Source organism: Microcaecilia unicolor, chromosome 2 (assembly GCF_901765095.1).
Source record: "Microcaecilia unicolor chromosome 2, aMicUni1.1, whole genome shotgun sequence".
Lineage (NCBI taxonomy): Eukaryota > Metazoa > Chordata > Amphibia > Gymnophiona > Siphonopidae > Microcaecilia > Microcaecilia unicolor.
The window spans coordinates 94400144-94416377 of record NC_044032.1 but is presented as its reverse complement, the minus strand read 5'-3'; the positions used below and the strand labels follow the sequence as shown (position 1 = coordinate 94416377).

General features: G+C 46.9%; 1 protein-coding gene across 1 annotated transcript in view; it reads right to left on the bottom strand.

The window, feature by feature from the left end:
* The window catches only part of MTREX (Mtr4 exosome RNA helicase), a 427098-nt gene that overhangs the window by 83340 nt on the left and 327524 nt on the right, over window positions 1-16234 (bottom strand). Inside the window, 1 exon segment of the mRNA XM_030193130.1 lies at window positions 4530-4693. Within this exon segment, the coding sequence (XP_030048990.1) occupies window positions 4530-4693 (164 nt within the window).

Here is a 16234-nt window from a genome sequence, read left to right as displayed (position 1 = left end):
CAGACCGCTCGTAACTCCAGGAGATTGATCTGCAGATCGCGTTCCTGGAGGGACCAGCTTCCCTGGGTGTGAAGCCCATCGACATGAGCGCCCCATCCCAGGAGAGACGCATCCGTAGTCAGCATTTTTTGTGGCTGAGGAATTTGGAAAGGACGTCCCAGAGTCAAATTGGACCAAATCGTCCACCAATACAGGGATTTGAGAAAACTCGTGGACAGGTGGATTACGTCTTCTAGATCCCCAGCAGCCTGAAACCACTGGGAAGCTAGGGTCCATTGAGCAGATCGCATGTGAAGGCGGGCCATGGGAGTCACATGAACTGTGGAGGCCATGTGGTCCAGCAATCTGCCGAGCTGTGATCTGCTGGGACGCTCGCACCCGCGAGACGAGGGACAACAAGTTGTTGGCTCTCGTCTCTGGGAGATAGGCACGAGCCGTCCGAGAATCCAGCAGAGCTCCTATGCTCCTATGAATTTGAGTCTCTGTACTGGGAGAAGATGGGACTTTGGATAATTTATCACAAACCCCAGTAGCTCCAGGAGGCGAATAGTCATCTGCATGGACTGTAGAGCTCCTGCCTCGGATGTGTTCTTCACCAGCCAATCGTCGAGATAGGGGAACACGTGTACTCCCAGTCTGCGAAGCGCCGCTGCTACTACAGCTAAGCACTTCGTGAACACTCTGGGCGCAGAGGCGAGCCCAAAGGGTAGCACACAGTACTGGAAGTGACGTGTGCCCAGCTGAAATCGCAGATACTGTCTGTGAGCTGGCAGTATCGGGATGTGCGTGTAGGCGTCCTTCAAGTCCAGAGAGCATAGCCAATCGTTTTCCTGAATCATGGGAAGAAGGGTGCCCAGGGAAAGCATCCTGAACTTTTCCTTGACCAGATATTTGTTCAGGGCCCTTAGGTCTAGGATGGGACGCATCCCCCTGTTTTCTTTTCCACAAGGAAGTACCTGGAATAGAATCCCAGCCCTTCTTGCTCGGATGGCACGGGCTCGACCGCATTGGCGGAGAGTTCCTCTGCAAGTACCTGCTTGTGCTGGAAGCTGTAAGACTGAGCTCCCGGTGGGCAATTTGGAGGTTTGGAGGCCAAATTGAGGGTGTATCCGTGCCGGACTATTTGAAGAACCCACTGGTCGGAGGTTATGAGAGGCCACCTTTGGTGAAAAACTTTCAACCTCCCCCCGACCGGCAGATCGCCCGGCACTGACACGTTGATGTCGGCTATGCTCTGTTGGAGCCAGTCAAAAGCTCGCCCCTTGCTTTTGCTGGGGAGCCGAGGGGCCTTGCTGAGGCGCACGCTGCTGACGAGAGTGAGCGCGCTGGGGCTTAGCCTGGGCCGCAGGCTGTCGAGAAGGAGGATTGTACCTACGCTTACCAGAAGAGTAGGGAACAGTCTTCCTTCCCCCATAAAAACGTCTACCTGTGGAGGTAGAAGCTGAAGGCTGCCGGCGGGAGAACTTGTCGAAAGCGGTATCCCGCTGGTGGAGCTGTTCTACCACCTGTTCGATCTTCTCTCCAAAAATATTGTCCGCACGGCAAGGCGAGTCCGCAATCCGCTGCTGGATCCTATTCTCCAGGTCAGAGGCATGCAGCCATGACAGTCTGCGCATCACCACACCTTGAGCAGCGGCCCTGGATGCAACATCAAAGGTATCATATACCCCTCTGGCCAGGAATTTTCTGCACGCCTTCAGCTGCCTGACCACCTCCTGAAATGGCTTGGCTTGCTCAGGGGGGAGCTTGTCCACCAAGCCCGCCAACTGCCGCACATTGTTCCGCATGTGTATGCTCGTGTAGAGCTGGTAAGACTGAATTTTGGCCACGAGCATAGAGGAATGGTAGGCCTTCCTCCTAAAGGAGTCTAAGGTTCTAGAGTCTTTGCCCGGGGGCGCCGAAGCATGCTCCCTAGAACTCTTAGCCTTCTTTAGGGCCAAATCCACAACTCCAGAGTTGTGAGGCAACTGAGTGCGCATCAGCTCTGGGTCCCCATGGATCCGGTACTGGGACTCGATCTTCTTGGGAATGTGGGGATTACTTAGAGGCTTGGTCCAGTTCGCCAGCAATGTCTTTTTTAGGACATGATGCATGGGTACTGTGGACGCTTCCTTAGGTGGAGAAGGATAGTCCAGGAGCTCAAACATTTCAGCCCTGGGCTCGTCCTCCACAACCACCGGGAAGGGGATGGCCGTAGACATCTCCCGGACAAAGGCCGCAAAAGACAGACTCTCGGGAGGAGAAAGCTGCCTTTCAGGGGAGGGAGTGGGATCAGAAGGAAGGCCATCAGATTCCTCGTCAGAGAAATACCTGATGTCCTCCTCCTCCTCCCACGAGGCCTTACTATCGGTATCAGACACAAGTTCATGAACCTGTGTCTGAAGCCGTGCCCGGCTCGACTCCGTGGAACCACGGCCACGGTGTGAGCGTCGAGAGGTAGACTCCCTCGCCCGCCCCGGCGAAGCTCCCTCCGCCGACGTCGTCGGGGAGCCTTCCTGGGAGGGGACCGCAGTCGGTACCGCAAGCGGCACCGATGTCGGAGACCTCACCCCGGGCAAGGGGCCAGCTGGAGCCTCACTCGACGGTACCGGGGGTGCAAGCACCCCCGGTACCGGAGGGGAAGGGCACAACAGCTCTCCCAGGATCTCTGGGAGAACGGCCCGGAGACTCTTGTGCAGGGCGGCTGTGGAGAAAGACATGGAAGCCGATGCAGGCGTCGAAGCCAGAGTCTGTTCCGGGCGTGGAGGCTGTTCCGGGCTGTCCAAGGCGGAGCGCATCGACACCTCCTGAACAGAGGGTGAGCGGTCCTCCCGGTGCTGATGCCTACTGGGTGCCGACTCCCTCGGCGACCCAGAGCTCTCGGTACCGATGCGGGAAGGAGACCGGTGTCGATGCTTCTTTGACTTTTTCAAACGAAGCATGTCACCGGAACTTCCCGGTACCGACGAGGAGGACGTAGAATCCAACCGTCGCTTCCTCGGGGCCGAGGCCGAAGAAGGTCGGTCTCGGGGGGGCTGTACCGCAGGAGCCCTCAGGGTAGGGGGAGACCCACCCGAAGGCTCACCGCCACCAGCAGGGGAATGGACAGCCCTCACCTGCACTCCAGTCGAAGCACCACCGTCCGACGACATCAGCACTAGTGGAGGTCCCGGTACCACCGACGCCGACGCAGCCTTCCGATGTCTCGGCACCGACGATGCAGAGGGTCAATGCCTCGATGCAATCGATACAGTCGCCGCCGAGGTCAGAGGTCTTGACGCTGTCGACGTCGATGCACTCGATACTCCCGGTGCAGTTGCCGACGAAGAGCCCGAGAACAACACGTTCCATGGGGCCAATCTCGCTACCTGAGTCCTTTTTTGTAAAAGGGCGCGAAGACTACAGGCCTGCGGGCAGTGCCCAGCCCCTAGACACTGAAGACACGACGCGTGCCTATCAGTGAGCGAGATTACCCGGGCGCACTGGGTGCACTTCTTGAAACCGCTGGGAGACTTCAATGATATGGGCGTAAAAATCACGCCGGCGAAATCGAAACTCGTAATTGCGGTAAGGCACCAAAAGAGGGGGAGAAAAAAACTCGACTCGAGGCCTCAAAAGGGCCTACCCTGAAAACGAAAGGAAACTTAACGGGGCAAAAACTGGAAATACAGGGAGGGGAAAAAGACTGAAAGGCCCTTCTCCGAAATCCCCTTTTTTTTTTTAAGAAGCGAAAAGTCAAAAAGACGCGCGAGGGTCAACTTAAGGGGCGCGAACGGCACAAACACGACCGTACCGAGCGCGGACAAAAGAAGACTGACGAACACGAGCCTGTTCGGGCGGGAAGACGGCCGCACATGCGCGGTGCACATGGGCGCGCGAGGACTAGCAAAGGCCTTTGCTAGTGAAGTTTCCGATTGGAGGGGCTGCCGTGGACGTCACCCATCAGTGAGAACAAGCAGCCTGCTTGTCCTCGGAGAAGTAATAAAAAAAGAAAGAAAGCAGGGAAACAAAAGGAGAATTCAGTGTAGGCTGTTACCACAGCTGAGCCAAGTTTTCAGTGAGTCTAGCTGTAACAACGACTCACTACCATGCTCTATATATAATCAATACTCCTTACTCTGAAACATTTCAGACTTATTTCTTATATATAAATTCAGAAAATTCAAAGATATTAAAAAATGAGTGTGAAAATCTTTAATGAAAATCCCTCTAACTCTCTTCTAAGGAACCCTCCAAAATAAGTTCAATCAAAAATGTATAAAAGTTATTATGCCAAAATGTACTCCACAAATAGCAGAGCACCAGACATACTGGAGACCACCGTCTCCTCCTTAAACATCCAACAGGAATCCCTGTTTCGAAACATCTTCTTCAGGGACGCCAGTGCTGCATTCTCAACAGTTCCTTAGTTCTATATAATACAGCTAATAACCACTATGGAAGTACAACGGGATCCAAAGAAGCAGGTATTGGACTGTTAGTGCTATCCCTTGTGAATCTGTAGCATACATCTAACTAACTTTTGGAAGCCATCAGTAATCATTAACTACCTGCTTATTTCACAGGCCACACGACCTTTCATCTCAATGACATCAGAAGAGGTAGCAAAGCCCATCCTTCTCAAAACACGCTTACGGCACTTCAGCTCATCCATCTGTAAGACCGTTCGGGCTTTCTTAAGTTCTCGTTTGGCTGATCTAATGTCCACAGCAATCTACGAAACAAAGACATTTTGAAGCATAGAAGTTAACAATGAAAAAGATTTGCTGTGTGGTTAAGACAACAAACAGGCTAATTTTAGCTGATTACCTTTAAGCAAATATCCATCTGAACCTAACAAGCTAGGTTTTCACTGAAAAGTTTTCCTAAATATAGCAGGTCAAAATATGGCCAGATAGATTTATTGTACCTGAGCTCCTCCAGGTCAACTTATCCAGCTAATAATAAAAATAAGCACTAGCTGGTTAAGGGGTGTAGTTCTCAACATGAGTTGATGCTAAGATGTTTTATTTTACTACTAACTTGTGTTATTTTAGCACAGGTACCACAGATCTGGTTACTAAAAAGTGAGGTTAACAATAAAATAACACGTCTTAACAGTAGACCATGTTGACAACTTTTCTCATGTTGACAATTTTTCCCATAAGCCTTTACAACTCCTTCCCCCGCCAAGACAGCTATCACGCCTCTCTCCCATATGCAACAAATAACAAAAAAAGTGACACGAGTCCACCTCCCTACCCTGCTTTCATACCGAAATGTGCCTTATGCCCAACTCAATTTCATCCCTCCCATTTTACATATAAACATATATTCAATAATTCTTCTCTCTTTGTCTCTCTCTCTCACTCCCTCTCTGCCTTAAAAAGCCCATCTGGGATCCCCTGCCTTTTTTTTCTGCACAGGAAGGCAGGGTAAAGGATCCTCCCAATCAACCCTCTAACCTTTCGATTGAAGGGCAGCAAGGAATCCCAGGCAGTTTTTTTTTCAGGTAGAGGAGGGAGAGAAGCAAGGAACAGAAAAAGAACTGCTGTGTACTTTCAAATATAGAGCTCGGGTGGAGAGGGGGAAAGAAGAGGGGAATTCTGAGAAAGCAGTTTAGAGCCTTCAGTATGTACATAAAACCATCTAGGTCACTTCCTACTTTGCCTTTCTGTTCCAAGGGATTTGATGGACCACTGAAGGTTTAAGTGTTGTCCTACCTTGTGCGAGACAATCAGTGCCTTGAAAAGCGGAGGAACCTATAACATGTGACTACTACTACTACTATTAAACATTTCTATAGTGCTACTAGACTTACGCAGTGCTGTACAAATCAACATGAAAAAGACAGTCCCTGCTCAACAGAGCTTACAATCTGTTGAGACTGAAGAAATACTCTAATTTGGGAACCTGAGGGTCTTGGCACATTTGTTAAGTATGATGGACAGCGAGTTTTGTGTTTATTACTTTTAGATTGAATGGTCCATCCTATATAATAATTCTCACCTCCAACAGGATGTGCTTGGGACCGTGCCTGCCAGAAGTGGTCTGCTAGGCAGGCAGGCACTGACCTCAGTGACATCAATGACAGACAATTTGGCAAAGCAAAACAATCTGAGTGCTGGCCATTAGGACACAGGGTTGATAGGAGAGTTTTAAAAGACTGAAGGAACCGAAAGTGTTAAATGGGGGGGAGGGGGGAGTTCTGAACGACTGAAAGACATGAACATTTGGGAAAGGAAAACAATCTGAATGCTGGCCATTAGGACACAGGGTAGATAGGAGAGTTTTAAAAGACTGAAGGAAACGAAAGTGTTAAACTGGAGAAAGGTGGGGGGGGGGGGGGAGTTGTGAATGACTGAAAGATATGCAAATTTGGGACAGGAAAACAATCTCAATGCTGGCCATTAGCACACAGGGTACATAGGAGAGTTTTAAAAGACTGAAGGAACCAAAAGTGTTTCGGGGGGGGGGGGGGGGGGGGGGGGCAAGTTCTGAATGAAAGAAATGAAAATTTACGAGAGGAACACAATCTGAATGCCGGGCATTTGTACACAGGGTAGATAGGACACTTTTTTTAAAAAAATGAAGGACGTGAAAGTATTACATCTTGGGGGAGGGGTGAGGAGGAAAGCGGTGGGGTATCCGGATACTGGGCGTTAGGGCCACGGGGGTACATAGACTTTTGAAAGCCTTAAGGAACCCAAAGTGTGGGAAGGAGGAGGAAAAGGAGGGGAGGGAACGGGGTGAGGGGCATTAGGAACAGGGGAGGGGGCCCTGTCACACACTCTCATTCTCACACACACACTGTCACACAGACAGTTTCACTCTGTCACACACCCGCACATTCACTCTGGCTCTCTCTCTCAAACATACACACTCCCAGGAAAACCTTGCTAGTGCCCGTTTCATTCGTTCCAGAAACGGGCCTTTTTTACTAGTTATATTTAAAAGATCATTTGAAAATACATGTACCGCCGAGAAGTTTATGTTCAGTACAACAGCAGCTACTGAAAATATCAGAAAAATGAGACTGAAATTAATTAATGAAGGCACATTCAGTTGTGTAGGCCCTAAATTATGGAATCTTATCCTGTTGGACTTACAGCAGATATCGTGCTATGGATTATTTTTAAAAAAACTGGCTTTCAACCTTTTCTTAAAGATATTTTATGTACAGTCTTTGGATAAGGAATTTGGTTTGAAGAGAGGTACAGTTTTTAATGTTATAATATAAGTCTTTGATGCATTTTTATGTATCTTGCTTTGAGACTCACGGGGTGAGACGAATAATTAAATATTAAAGCAAAGCAAGTTTGGTCATAATGGAGAAAAGGAAAAGGATTTGATATACTGCCTTTCTGTGGTTATAATCAAAGCGGTTTACATATTATATACAGGTACTTATTTTGTAACAGGGGTAATGGAGGGTTAAGTGACTTGCCCAGAGTCATAAGGAGATGCAGTGAGAATTGAACCAAGTTCTTCCCCTGGTTCTCAGGCCACTGCACTAACCACTAGGCTACTCCTCCAAACAAAATCGAACCTGAAGTGAGTCCTCTTCCAGTATATTTGTCAGCACTGGGCTTATTCCTTTTATTGATGTGTTGGTCTGAAACTTGACATATCTGAGTCTTACAATGTGCTCTCCTTCTCTATTGCCTGGAGATGATCACACCTTGGACACTTTCTTCAGCATTTTTGCTGGGAGCTCTAGCCCAGGGAACAGGAGAGATCCAATGAATGGAGAATAATTTTTTAGACAGCATTTAGCACAGTGGACCCAGATGCAGCTATTTTGAATGTAGTAGTACAGAATGATGGAGAAGAAGGGAAATCACATCTGGCTGTGGATTCTAATTCAAACCATTTAAATACTGGCCAACCATTTAGTTGAAGTCCTTATAAACAGGCAAGCTTCTCAGATTGAAACTGGAGGAGCAGAAAGTCTTCCTAGTGCTCCTCCTAGGGAGGTTTACTCTTGAATGTGATCTCTAGAAAAGTCAACCCTATCTGATTATTTACCTTGATTACTCAAGTTTTCTGAGGTGAGTAATATAGTAAGTGATGGCCAATAAAGACCTGAATGATCCATCCAGTCTGCCCAACAGTCAACATTATCAATTCATGATTAAATCAACAATAGTAACATAGTAGATGACGGCAGAAAAAGACCTATACGGTCCATCCAGTCTGTCCAACAAGATAACTAATATTTGCTGCTTTTTGTGTATACCCTACTTTGATTTGTACATGTGCTCTTCAGGGCACAGACCGTGTAAGTCTGCCCAGCACTATCCCCGCCTCCCAACCACCAGCTCTGGCACAGACCGTATAAGTCTGTCCAGCGCTATCCCCACCTCCCAACCACCAGCCCCGCCTCCCGATCTTGACTAAGCTCCTGAGGATCCATTCCTTCGGCACAGGATTCCTTTATGCTTAGGAACATGATATTATATATTTCACCTTGGTATTTCTTTGCTGTTTCTTGGACATAGACCATAGAAGTCGGCCCGGCTCTGTCCTTATGATCCAATTATTGCAGTTGTTGTCAAAGCCCACTCCAACCTATCTGAATCCATCTTGTCATTTGCGGGATCCAGACTAAAAAAATCTGCCCAACACTGTCCTCAGTTCTGGCTACTGAAGTAACCGTTGAAGCCCTTTCCAACCCATCCTAAACTGGATTGCCATATACAGAACACAGAATTACAAAGTCTGCCAGGCACCGGCCTTAGCTGTTCATAGTCACTCACACATGCAGCCATTTAAAGTTTTTTTTTAATACCAGTCTTCAGCTGAGAGATAACACTGAGGGACACCAAATGAGTGTGCATAATCAGGCCATATTAGTCACTTTGATGGCCACTTAAATGATGTTCATTTTATTTATTGCATTTGTATCCCACATTTTCCCACCTCTTTGCAGGCTCAATGTGGCTTACAATACATCGTGAATAGTGGAAGCATACAAGATATACAATTAGTATTATAAAAGGATCTTGGGTAGCATGATAATGATAAAACATAATGGTAGTCTAATGTTTGGAAGTTAAAATTTAATGCAAAGAAGTGCCCTAGGAGGAGAGATTACAGGGAATACTCTTGTGAAGCATAAAATAGAAAATCTGGAAGACTTGCTTTGATGTAATTTACCTTTCTTTACTTTTCCTATGAACAAACTTGAATCTGACCAAGAGATGCTTAAAATCTTATTTCCTGCAAATTTTGAACACTCTCTTGGATATTTTACTCAGTAACTCCACTGCATTTTACAAATTTAGCCATAAGAGGAGACTGGATGAATTAGAAGAGGGGGATGAATGGTTTAGTACTTATGAGGTTAAATATTGCAGAGATTTTGGACATTTTCTTGGAGGAATTATATTGTTTCTTTTATTCAAAACTCTGATAGGGATATGACTGAAATTTTATTTTTAAATCATACTATTTTATTTCATGGTTCAAGAATAAATACTTTCCCAGATTTTTTCGCTAGACACTCAGACTACTAGGATAGAATTTTTGACATTTTGTCTGTTAGTTATTTCTCTATAAGTATACATTACATGGAAATGTTTAATCAAAACTGTATATTTTTATTGAACCAGCTAGTCTAAAATGACTAAATATAAGCCTAAATACAATCAAGGTAAACTTAATTGAATCCTAGTAATATGACTAGCATGATACAGTATCAGAAATACAAACATTTAACAGCACTGTGGCTAACTCTGAAAATCAATACTAATCTCCTAACCTTCAGCGGCTAGCCTCCTACCAAAATTGAGCTCATTTAATAAGGCTTTGATCTAGCTGGCCTGCTACCTTTGAACAATAATCTCTTATTATACTCAATCTGTTTTCACTGAATATTTATAAAATATCTTTCTAGGTCATAAAACAAACAGGACATTAAAGCTGTTGATCTCTTGAAAAACAGGCCTATAATTAGTCTTTGACAATTAGCTGGCTGTCACTGTTCTAGGCTGCAGACAAATGTAGGTTTAGTGCTAATAAGCAGTACAACCCTTCCATAATACAATGTTGAAATCCCAAGATTCTTTCAGAAATACAGTAAAAAAATCGAACATCGAGAACACATGTATATGCACACCAGTAGTGTGCTGGTAAATGTTTAACTACAGGCTCTCTCCCCGGTCCACCTCTGCGCCCCCCCCCCCCACCACAAATTGCAGAGCTGGCTATAGCCGGGGAGAGAGCCTGGGGGGGGGGGGGGGGGGGGCAATGCATTACTCCAGGAAAAAAAAAAAATTAAATGATCCCAGGTTCTAATCTAATTCATGTTTAATGTGGGATAAAATGCCATAAATAAGTAAATAAATATAAACTTTTAATATTGAGCACCTGATTCTCAAAGTGGACAAAGTCCAAACACTATAATGAAAATAAAATGATTTTTTTCTACCTTTGTTGTCTGGTGACTTTGTTTTTCTGATCATGCTGGCCCAGTATCCGATTCTGCTGCTATCTGTCCTCTTAACTCCGTTTCCAGGGCTTCCTTTCCATTTATTTCTTTACTTTCTGCCTTTCTTCTTCATTTCTTGCCCTACATCCGTAAGTAAAAGCTGGATCCTCCGCAGACTTGGATCTAGTGGATCCAGCTTCTGCCTATTTTCTTCATCCATGTGCAGTTTTTCTCCTATCTTCCTTTTCCCTCATCTCATCTCCAGAAGCGTAGCTAGGTGGGGCGCAAGGGGAGCGGTCGCTCCCCTAAACAGCTGATTTGAAAAAATGGCGCCTATGCGCCTCGTGGCAATATTTTGTTTTGGCTTCCTCCCTCCCTGAAACCGCGCTTTGCAAGTCTCCTCCTCTCTCTCTCTGCCGCCGGCCTTAGCTCCACCCCCTCCAGCACGAAGAGTGTGCGTCACGTCAGACAGAGGACCAGCATGCAGCGGCAGGGCTTAACCTATGACGCGGCTCCGCCTCCAGCCACCCCGTCCCGCCTCCCCAACGGCAAAAATGACCTCCATCTACTACTGCCTCCCTCCAGCTCCTCGCGGTCCGACAGTGCTTGCTAACCTACCTCAATCGCTGCTGGAGAGGCACCGGAGCGATTGAAAGATGCTGCCTGGGTGCCTCGATCTTCCTTGTGACGTGTCCTGCCCACGCGGAACAGTAAATTGCATAAGAGAAGACAGAACACATCACACGGAAGATCGAGGCACCCAGGCAGCATCTTTCAATGCTGCAGTGCCCCTGCCAGCAGTGATTGAGGCAGCTTAGCAAACACCATCGGACCAAGGGGAGTAGGAGGGTCGGAGGGAGAGACTCTGGAACCATGGGGGGGGGGGGGGGGGGGGGGGGAGAGATAAAGGGAGAAAATGCAGGCGAAAGGGAGGAAGAACTAAGTGCTTCTCTGCTGGAAGGGGAGAGGGAGAGACAGACAGGAAGAGGTGCTGGAGGGAGAGGCAGAGGGATACATAAATGCTGGATCAACTTGGAGGGTGGGGGCAAGGGAAAGACTGATTGGCTGGCTGACTGACTAGGTAAAGAAAGGGGGGGAAAAGACCTTGGAGACTTAGGAGGGAGACATACTGAACTGTGGGGGAGGGGAGTGGGATGAAAGAGGGAGATATCTGGCCCCAGGGTGGGGGAAGAAGGGAAGAGAGAGAGGAGAGTGACAGGGAAACAAGAGATGTGAGATATGGAGGGAAAGGGATAAGGACACAAAGGGGCACTACTGGATGGGGAGGGGGCTTAGTGACACAGAGGGGCAATACTGATCACAGCAGGGGATAGGGAAAAAAGAGAGGGAAATGCAGGCCAAGGCAAGACAAAGACCTAGATGGGAAACTGCTGAATTTAAGGGCTGGATCGGAACATTTCGAGGGCAGATGCTGAAAGTGGAGGAAGGATAGAGACAGGGCTGCAGGTGGTAGAAAGGACGCATAAGGACACAGGAGGACGGTGAAAATGGTGAGAGAAAAAATATCAAATGGAAAGAAGACACTGCATAAAACAGAAGACACTGGGACCAAAGCGTATAGAATAACTAAATGCTCAGACAACAAAGGTAGAAAAAAGTATTTTATTCAGAATTTATTAATTGGAATATGTCAGCTTTTGGAAATGTGTATCTGTGATATTTTGCATTTGTTTCAATTCCAGTTCCTTGTGTCATATCTGTTGTGTTGTGTTATTTTTTATGTGTGATCAAGGTGCAGTATTCTGCTAGCATGTAGTATTTGCAGTCCTTTTTGTTTTGTTTTTTTTTACTAGGTAGTGTATTGGTGTATTAGTGCCTGTTATAATATTTACAGTGCTGCCGTTTCACGCATAAGGTTATAGCTCATCCTGTCCTTGGAGTTTGGCAAGGTTCTCAGTGTGTTTTTGCACAAGTTTGTGTATAATGTTTTAGAGTGGAGAGATTGTGAGTTAGCCTTACTGAGGTGACACCAAAACATCACAAAGGGTTTTAGAGCCTAAATCATGAGACACTACCTCTTGAAGGATCTTTAAATAGTTTAATTGTTCCATAGGCGTGTTGGCTGAGGGCAAGTAGGATGTGTAAAAGAGAGGTAGACAGACTGACTGCAGGCCTTTATGGATGTGTAGGCATCATTTACAAAATCAGAATTTGAATACATTTGTATGATTTGTTGTCATCTCCGCTTCACTCTATTTGGGGGGGGGGGGGTGGGGTGGAGATATGGAGTTTGTAATACATAATAGAAGGTGCAGAGTTTTGCTGAGATTATATTTGATCCTGTTTAGAATCCAGATTTCACTCCGGAGTCCCACACAAAAGAATTTGTTGAATGATGCTATCAGTTATAATGTTGGTTTTACCTGATAGCTGAAACTTGCTGGAAGGGGATGATTTCTTTATGCATAGAAGTCCCTGCTGTCTTACATTGCTAATTTAAAACTGAGTAGGTTGAACTCCGAGTCCTATCCTTTCACCATCCTTACACCATCTGTGTAGGAATGTGTAACGGTGCAGCTTGTTCCAGTTTCCCAATAGTAGGTATATTGGTGCTCCAGAGCCCAGTGTACTATATATAGCACTGTTGTCTGATAGGTGGGTTAGGGCTGTTATGGTGTGGTAAGTTTGGTGTACTAAGGCAGTCCTGGAGTACCCCCTTGTCAATCAGGTTTTCAGGATATCCACAATAAATATGCATGACATTGATTTGCATATACTGCCTCCGTTACATGCAAATGTTTTTCATGCAGATTCATTGTGGATAGCCTGAAAACCTGAATGGCAAGGGGGTACTCCAGGACCACCTATGGAAACACTTCTCTAGGTCCCACTGTAATATTTATAGCACTGCCTTTTCATAGGTGGGTTAGGGCTATTATGGTGTGGTACGTTTTCAGTATAGGTTTTGGGTGTCTTTTTGCAGGGGTTTGTGTTATTTCACAAAGTGTCTAGCCCTATTTGAAAGTAGGCTCTGGGGCAAGGGCCATCTTTGGCCCTTGTCACCCAAAATAAAAATGCTCCAGACTAGTGTTCTTCACATCCTATAGAGTCACCACACAAACAAAAGACCATCTTGATTTAAACAAGGTGTCTAGCAGTAGAAGGTCTGGGTGTGCTATTCCTGAGGTGATGGTCTCGATTTGAATATTTTTATTTGAAGTTAAGACAGGTTGCCTGCTCTGGCCAGTCCAGGGACCTCTTCTGCATCCTGCCTCCTGATGTAACTTACTGTTTCCTTGTAGGCAGGATGCAACAGAGACAGCCTGTATTAATCATTGCCCGCCACAGCCCTTGAGCAACAACACAAACACTTCTGTCTAGCTGACACCAACCGGCACCTATTTTATAAAAGTCTGCTCCCCCTGAGATCAAAACCTGGCTACGCCTCTGCTCATCTCCTTCCTCACTCTTCCCTCCCCTCCATCCATGTCCAGCAGTGGTTTAGAAATGTTAAGTAGTACTTCTCTCCCTTCCCTCTCCTCCATCCACCCATGTCCAGCAACCCTCCTCTCCCCCCTGCCCTCCCCTCCAGCCATCCATACCCAGCGATTCTCTTTGCTCCCCTGCCCCCCTCCAGCCACCCATACCCAGTGATTGTCCTCTCTCCCCTGCCCCCCCTCCAGCCACCCATACCAGCGATTGTCTTCTCTCCCCTGCCCCCCTCCAGCCACCCATGCCAGCGATTGTCTTCTCTCCTCTGCCCCCTCCAGCCACCCATGCCAGTGATTGTCTTCTCCCCCCTGCCCCCTCCAGCCACCCATGCCAGCGATTGTCTTCTCTCCCCTGCCCCCCTCCAGCCACCCATACCCAGCGATTGCCCTCTCTCCCCTACCCCCTTCTCCAGCTACCCATACCCAGCGATTGTCTTCTCTCCCCTGCCCCCCCTCCAGCCACCCATACCCAGCGATTGCCCTCTGTCCCCTGCTGCCCCTCTCCAGCCACCCATGCCAGCGATTGTCTTCTCTCCCCTGCCCCCTCCTCCAGCCACCCATGTCCAGCGCCTCCCTTCTCTCCCCTGCCCCCCTCCAGCCACCCATGTCCAGCGACTCCCTTGTCTCCCCTGCCAACCCCTCCGGTTGTTCAGCGAATTCTTTGGGGCAGGCTGCCGGCGCTGACATTCCCTCGCTGCCTAAATCGCTCTTCAAAATGGCCTCCGAGACTTACAAGACTGCCTGCCCTGAAGAATTCGCTGAACAAGGGAGGTGAGGGACCACCGGACCCTGTAGGAAGGAGGGCGGAAGGAAGGAAGGAGAGCCAGCTCGCTCTCAGGAACAACCGGCTCGCAAGTTGGTAAAAAATTTAACAACCAGCTCTTGCGTGCCGGCTCCAGCACACCACTGATGCACACTAACATATGGAATGGTCTCAGAAAAGAACTATAATTCAGCAGTAAAACACTTAACACTAGAGAGCCAAGTGACATCCACAACAAAGAAAATGTTCCACTCAATGTGGAAACTCAAACACGTGAAACAATTCTTCCCGAGGGGAACATTTCGCAACCTCACACAATCAATGGTACTAAGCCATGTAGACTACTGCAATGGAATTTATGCGGGATGCAAAGAACAAAGCTTAAAGAAACTTCAGACCGCTCAAAACACAGCAGCTAGGCTTATCTTCGGAAAAATGCGATTTGAAAGTGCAAAACCCCTTCGCGAAAAACTACACTGGCTCCCAATCAAAGAACACATTGCTTTCAAAATCTGCACTCTGGTTCACAAAATTATCTACAGTGAAGCTCCGGGATACATGACAGACTTGATCAACCTACCAACTAGGAGTGGCCTAGTGGTTAGGATGGTGGACTTTGGTCCTGGGGAACTGAGTTCGATTCCCAGCACAGGCAGCTCCTTGTGACTCTGGGCAAGTCACTTAACCCTCCATTGCCCCATGTAAGCCGCATTGAGCCTGCCATGAGTGGGAAAGCGCGGGGTACAAATGTAACAAAAAAAAAAAAAAAAAACTGGAAACACATCCGAATCAACACGAACGTACACAACTGTAGAACGCATTACCAAAAGCCTTGAAAACTACTAACGACCACCTAAACTTCCGGAAAACACTATAAACTAACCTGTTTAAAAAGGCATACCTCTACCAATCCAACATAAATGCCTGATCTCTGCAACAAAACTAAAGAACGTAATGGACATAACATTACGATTCCCTAGTGTTGTACAATTCCCTAGTGTGGCTGTGCCACATGAACTTTATCTTACCACAACATCACTTTGTATTTGTTTACACCGGAGTCTTTAATGCCTCTCCGGTACTATGTAAGACAAACTGAGCCTACAAATAGGTGGGAAAATGTGGGATCTAAATTTAACAAATAAATAAATAGTTTAACCAGGACTCCCAGTTTCCCAGGATTCAAAGACTGCAGATGAACTGCTTCACTCAGTCACAGGCCTGCATCTTTTCAGCTGCTGATGCTACTAGCCCTTGTCTTATTGCCTGCTCAGTCATCTGTGCAAGTCTCTTCCCCAGCTCTCTCGGAAGCACACCTAATCAGTTGAGGTTTCAGGACTGCAACAACAAATATATGTATGAGAGTTGAATACAGTGGAGACTCGATATATGCAAATAAATCTCTCATGAATATTCATTATGGACATCCTGAAAGCCAGACCACCCTCTCCCAATGCTTTGTTGCTGCTACCCCTTACTCCAAAATCAGATACAGTTTTCTGTTCCTGAAACACTGGTTATACAGCTCCGCTTTCTAGAACAGCATTGTTGCTCACATGTAATCTAATCTAATCCAGGATATTAGAAGTATACAAGAATTGAATTGAATTTTCTAAACTTCATGTGGCA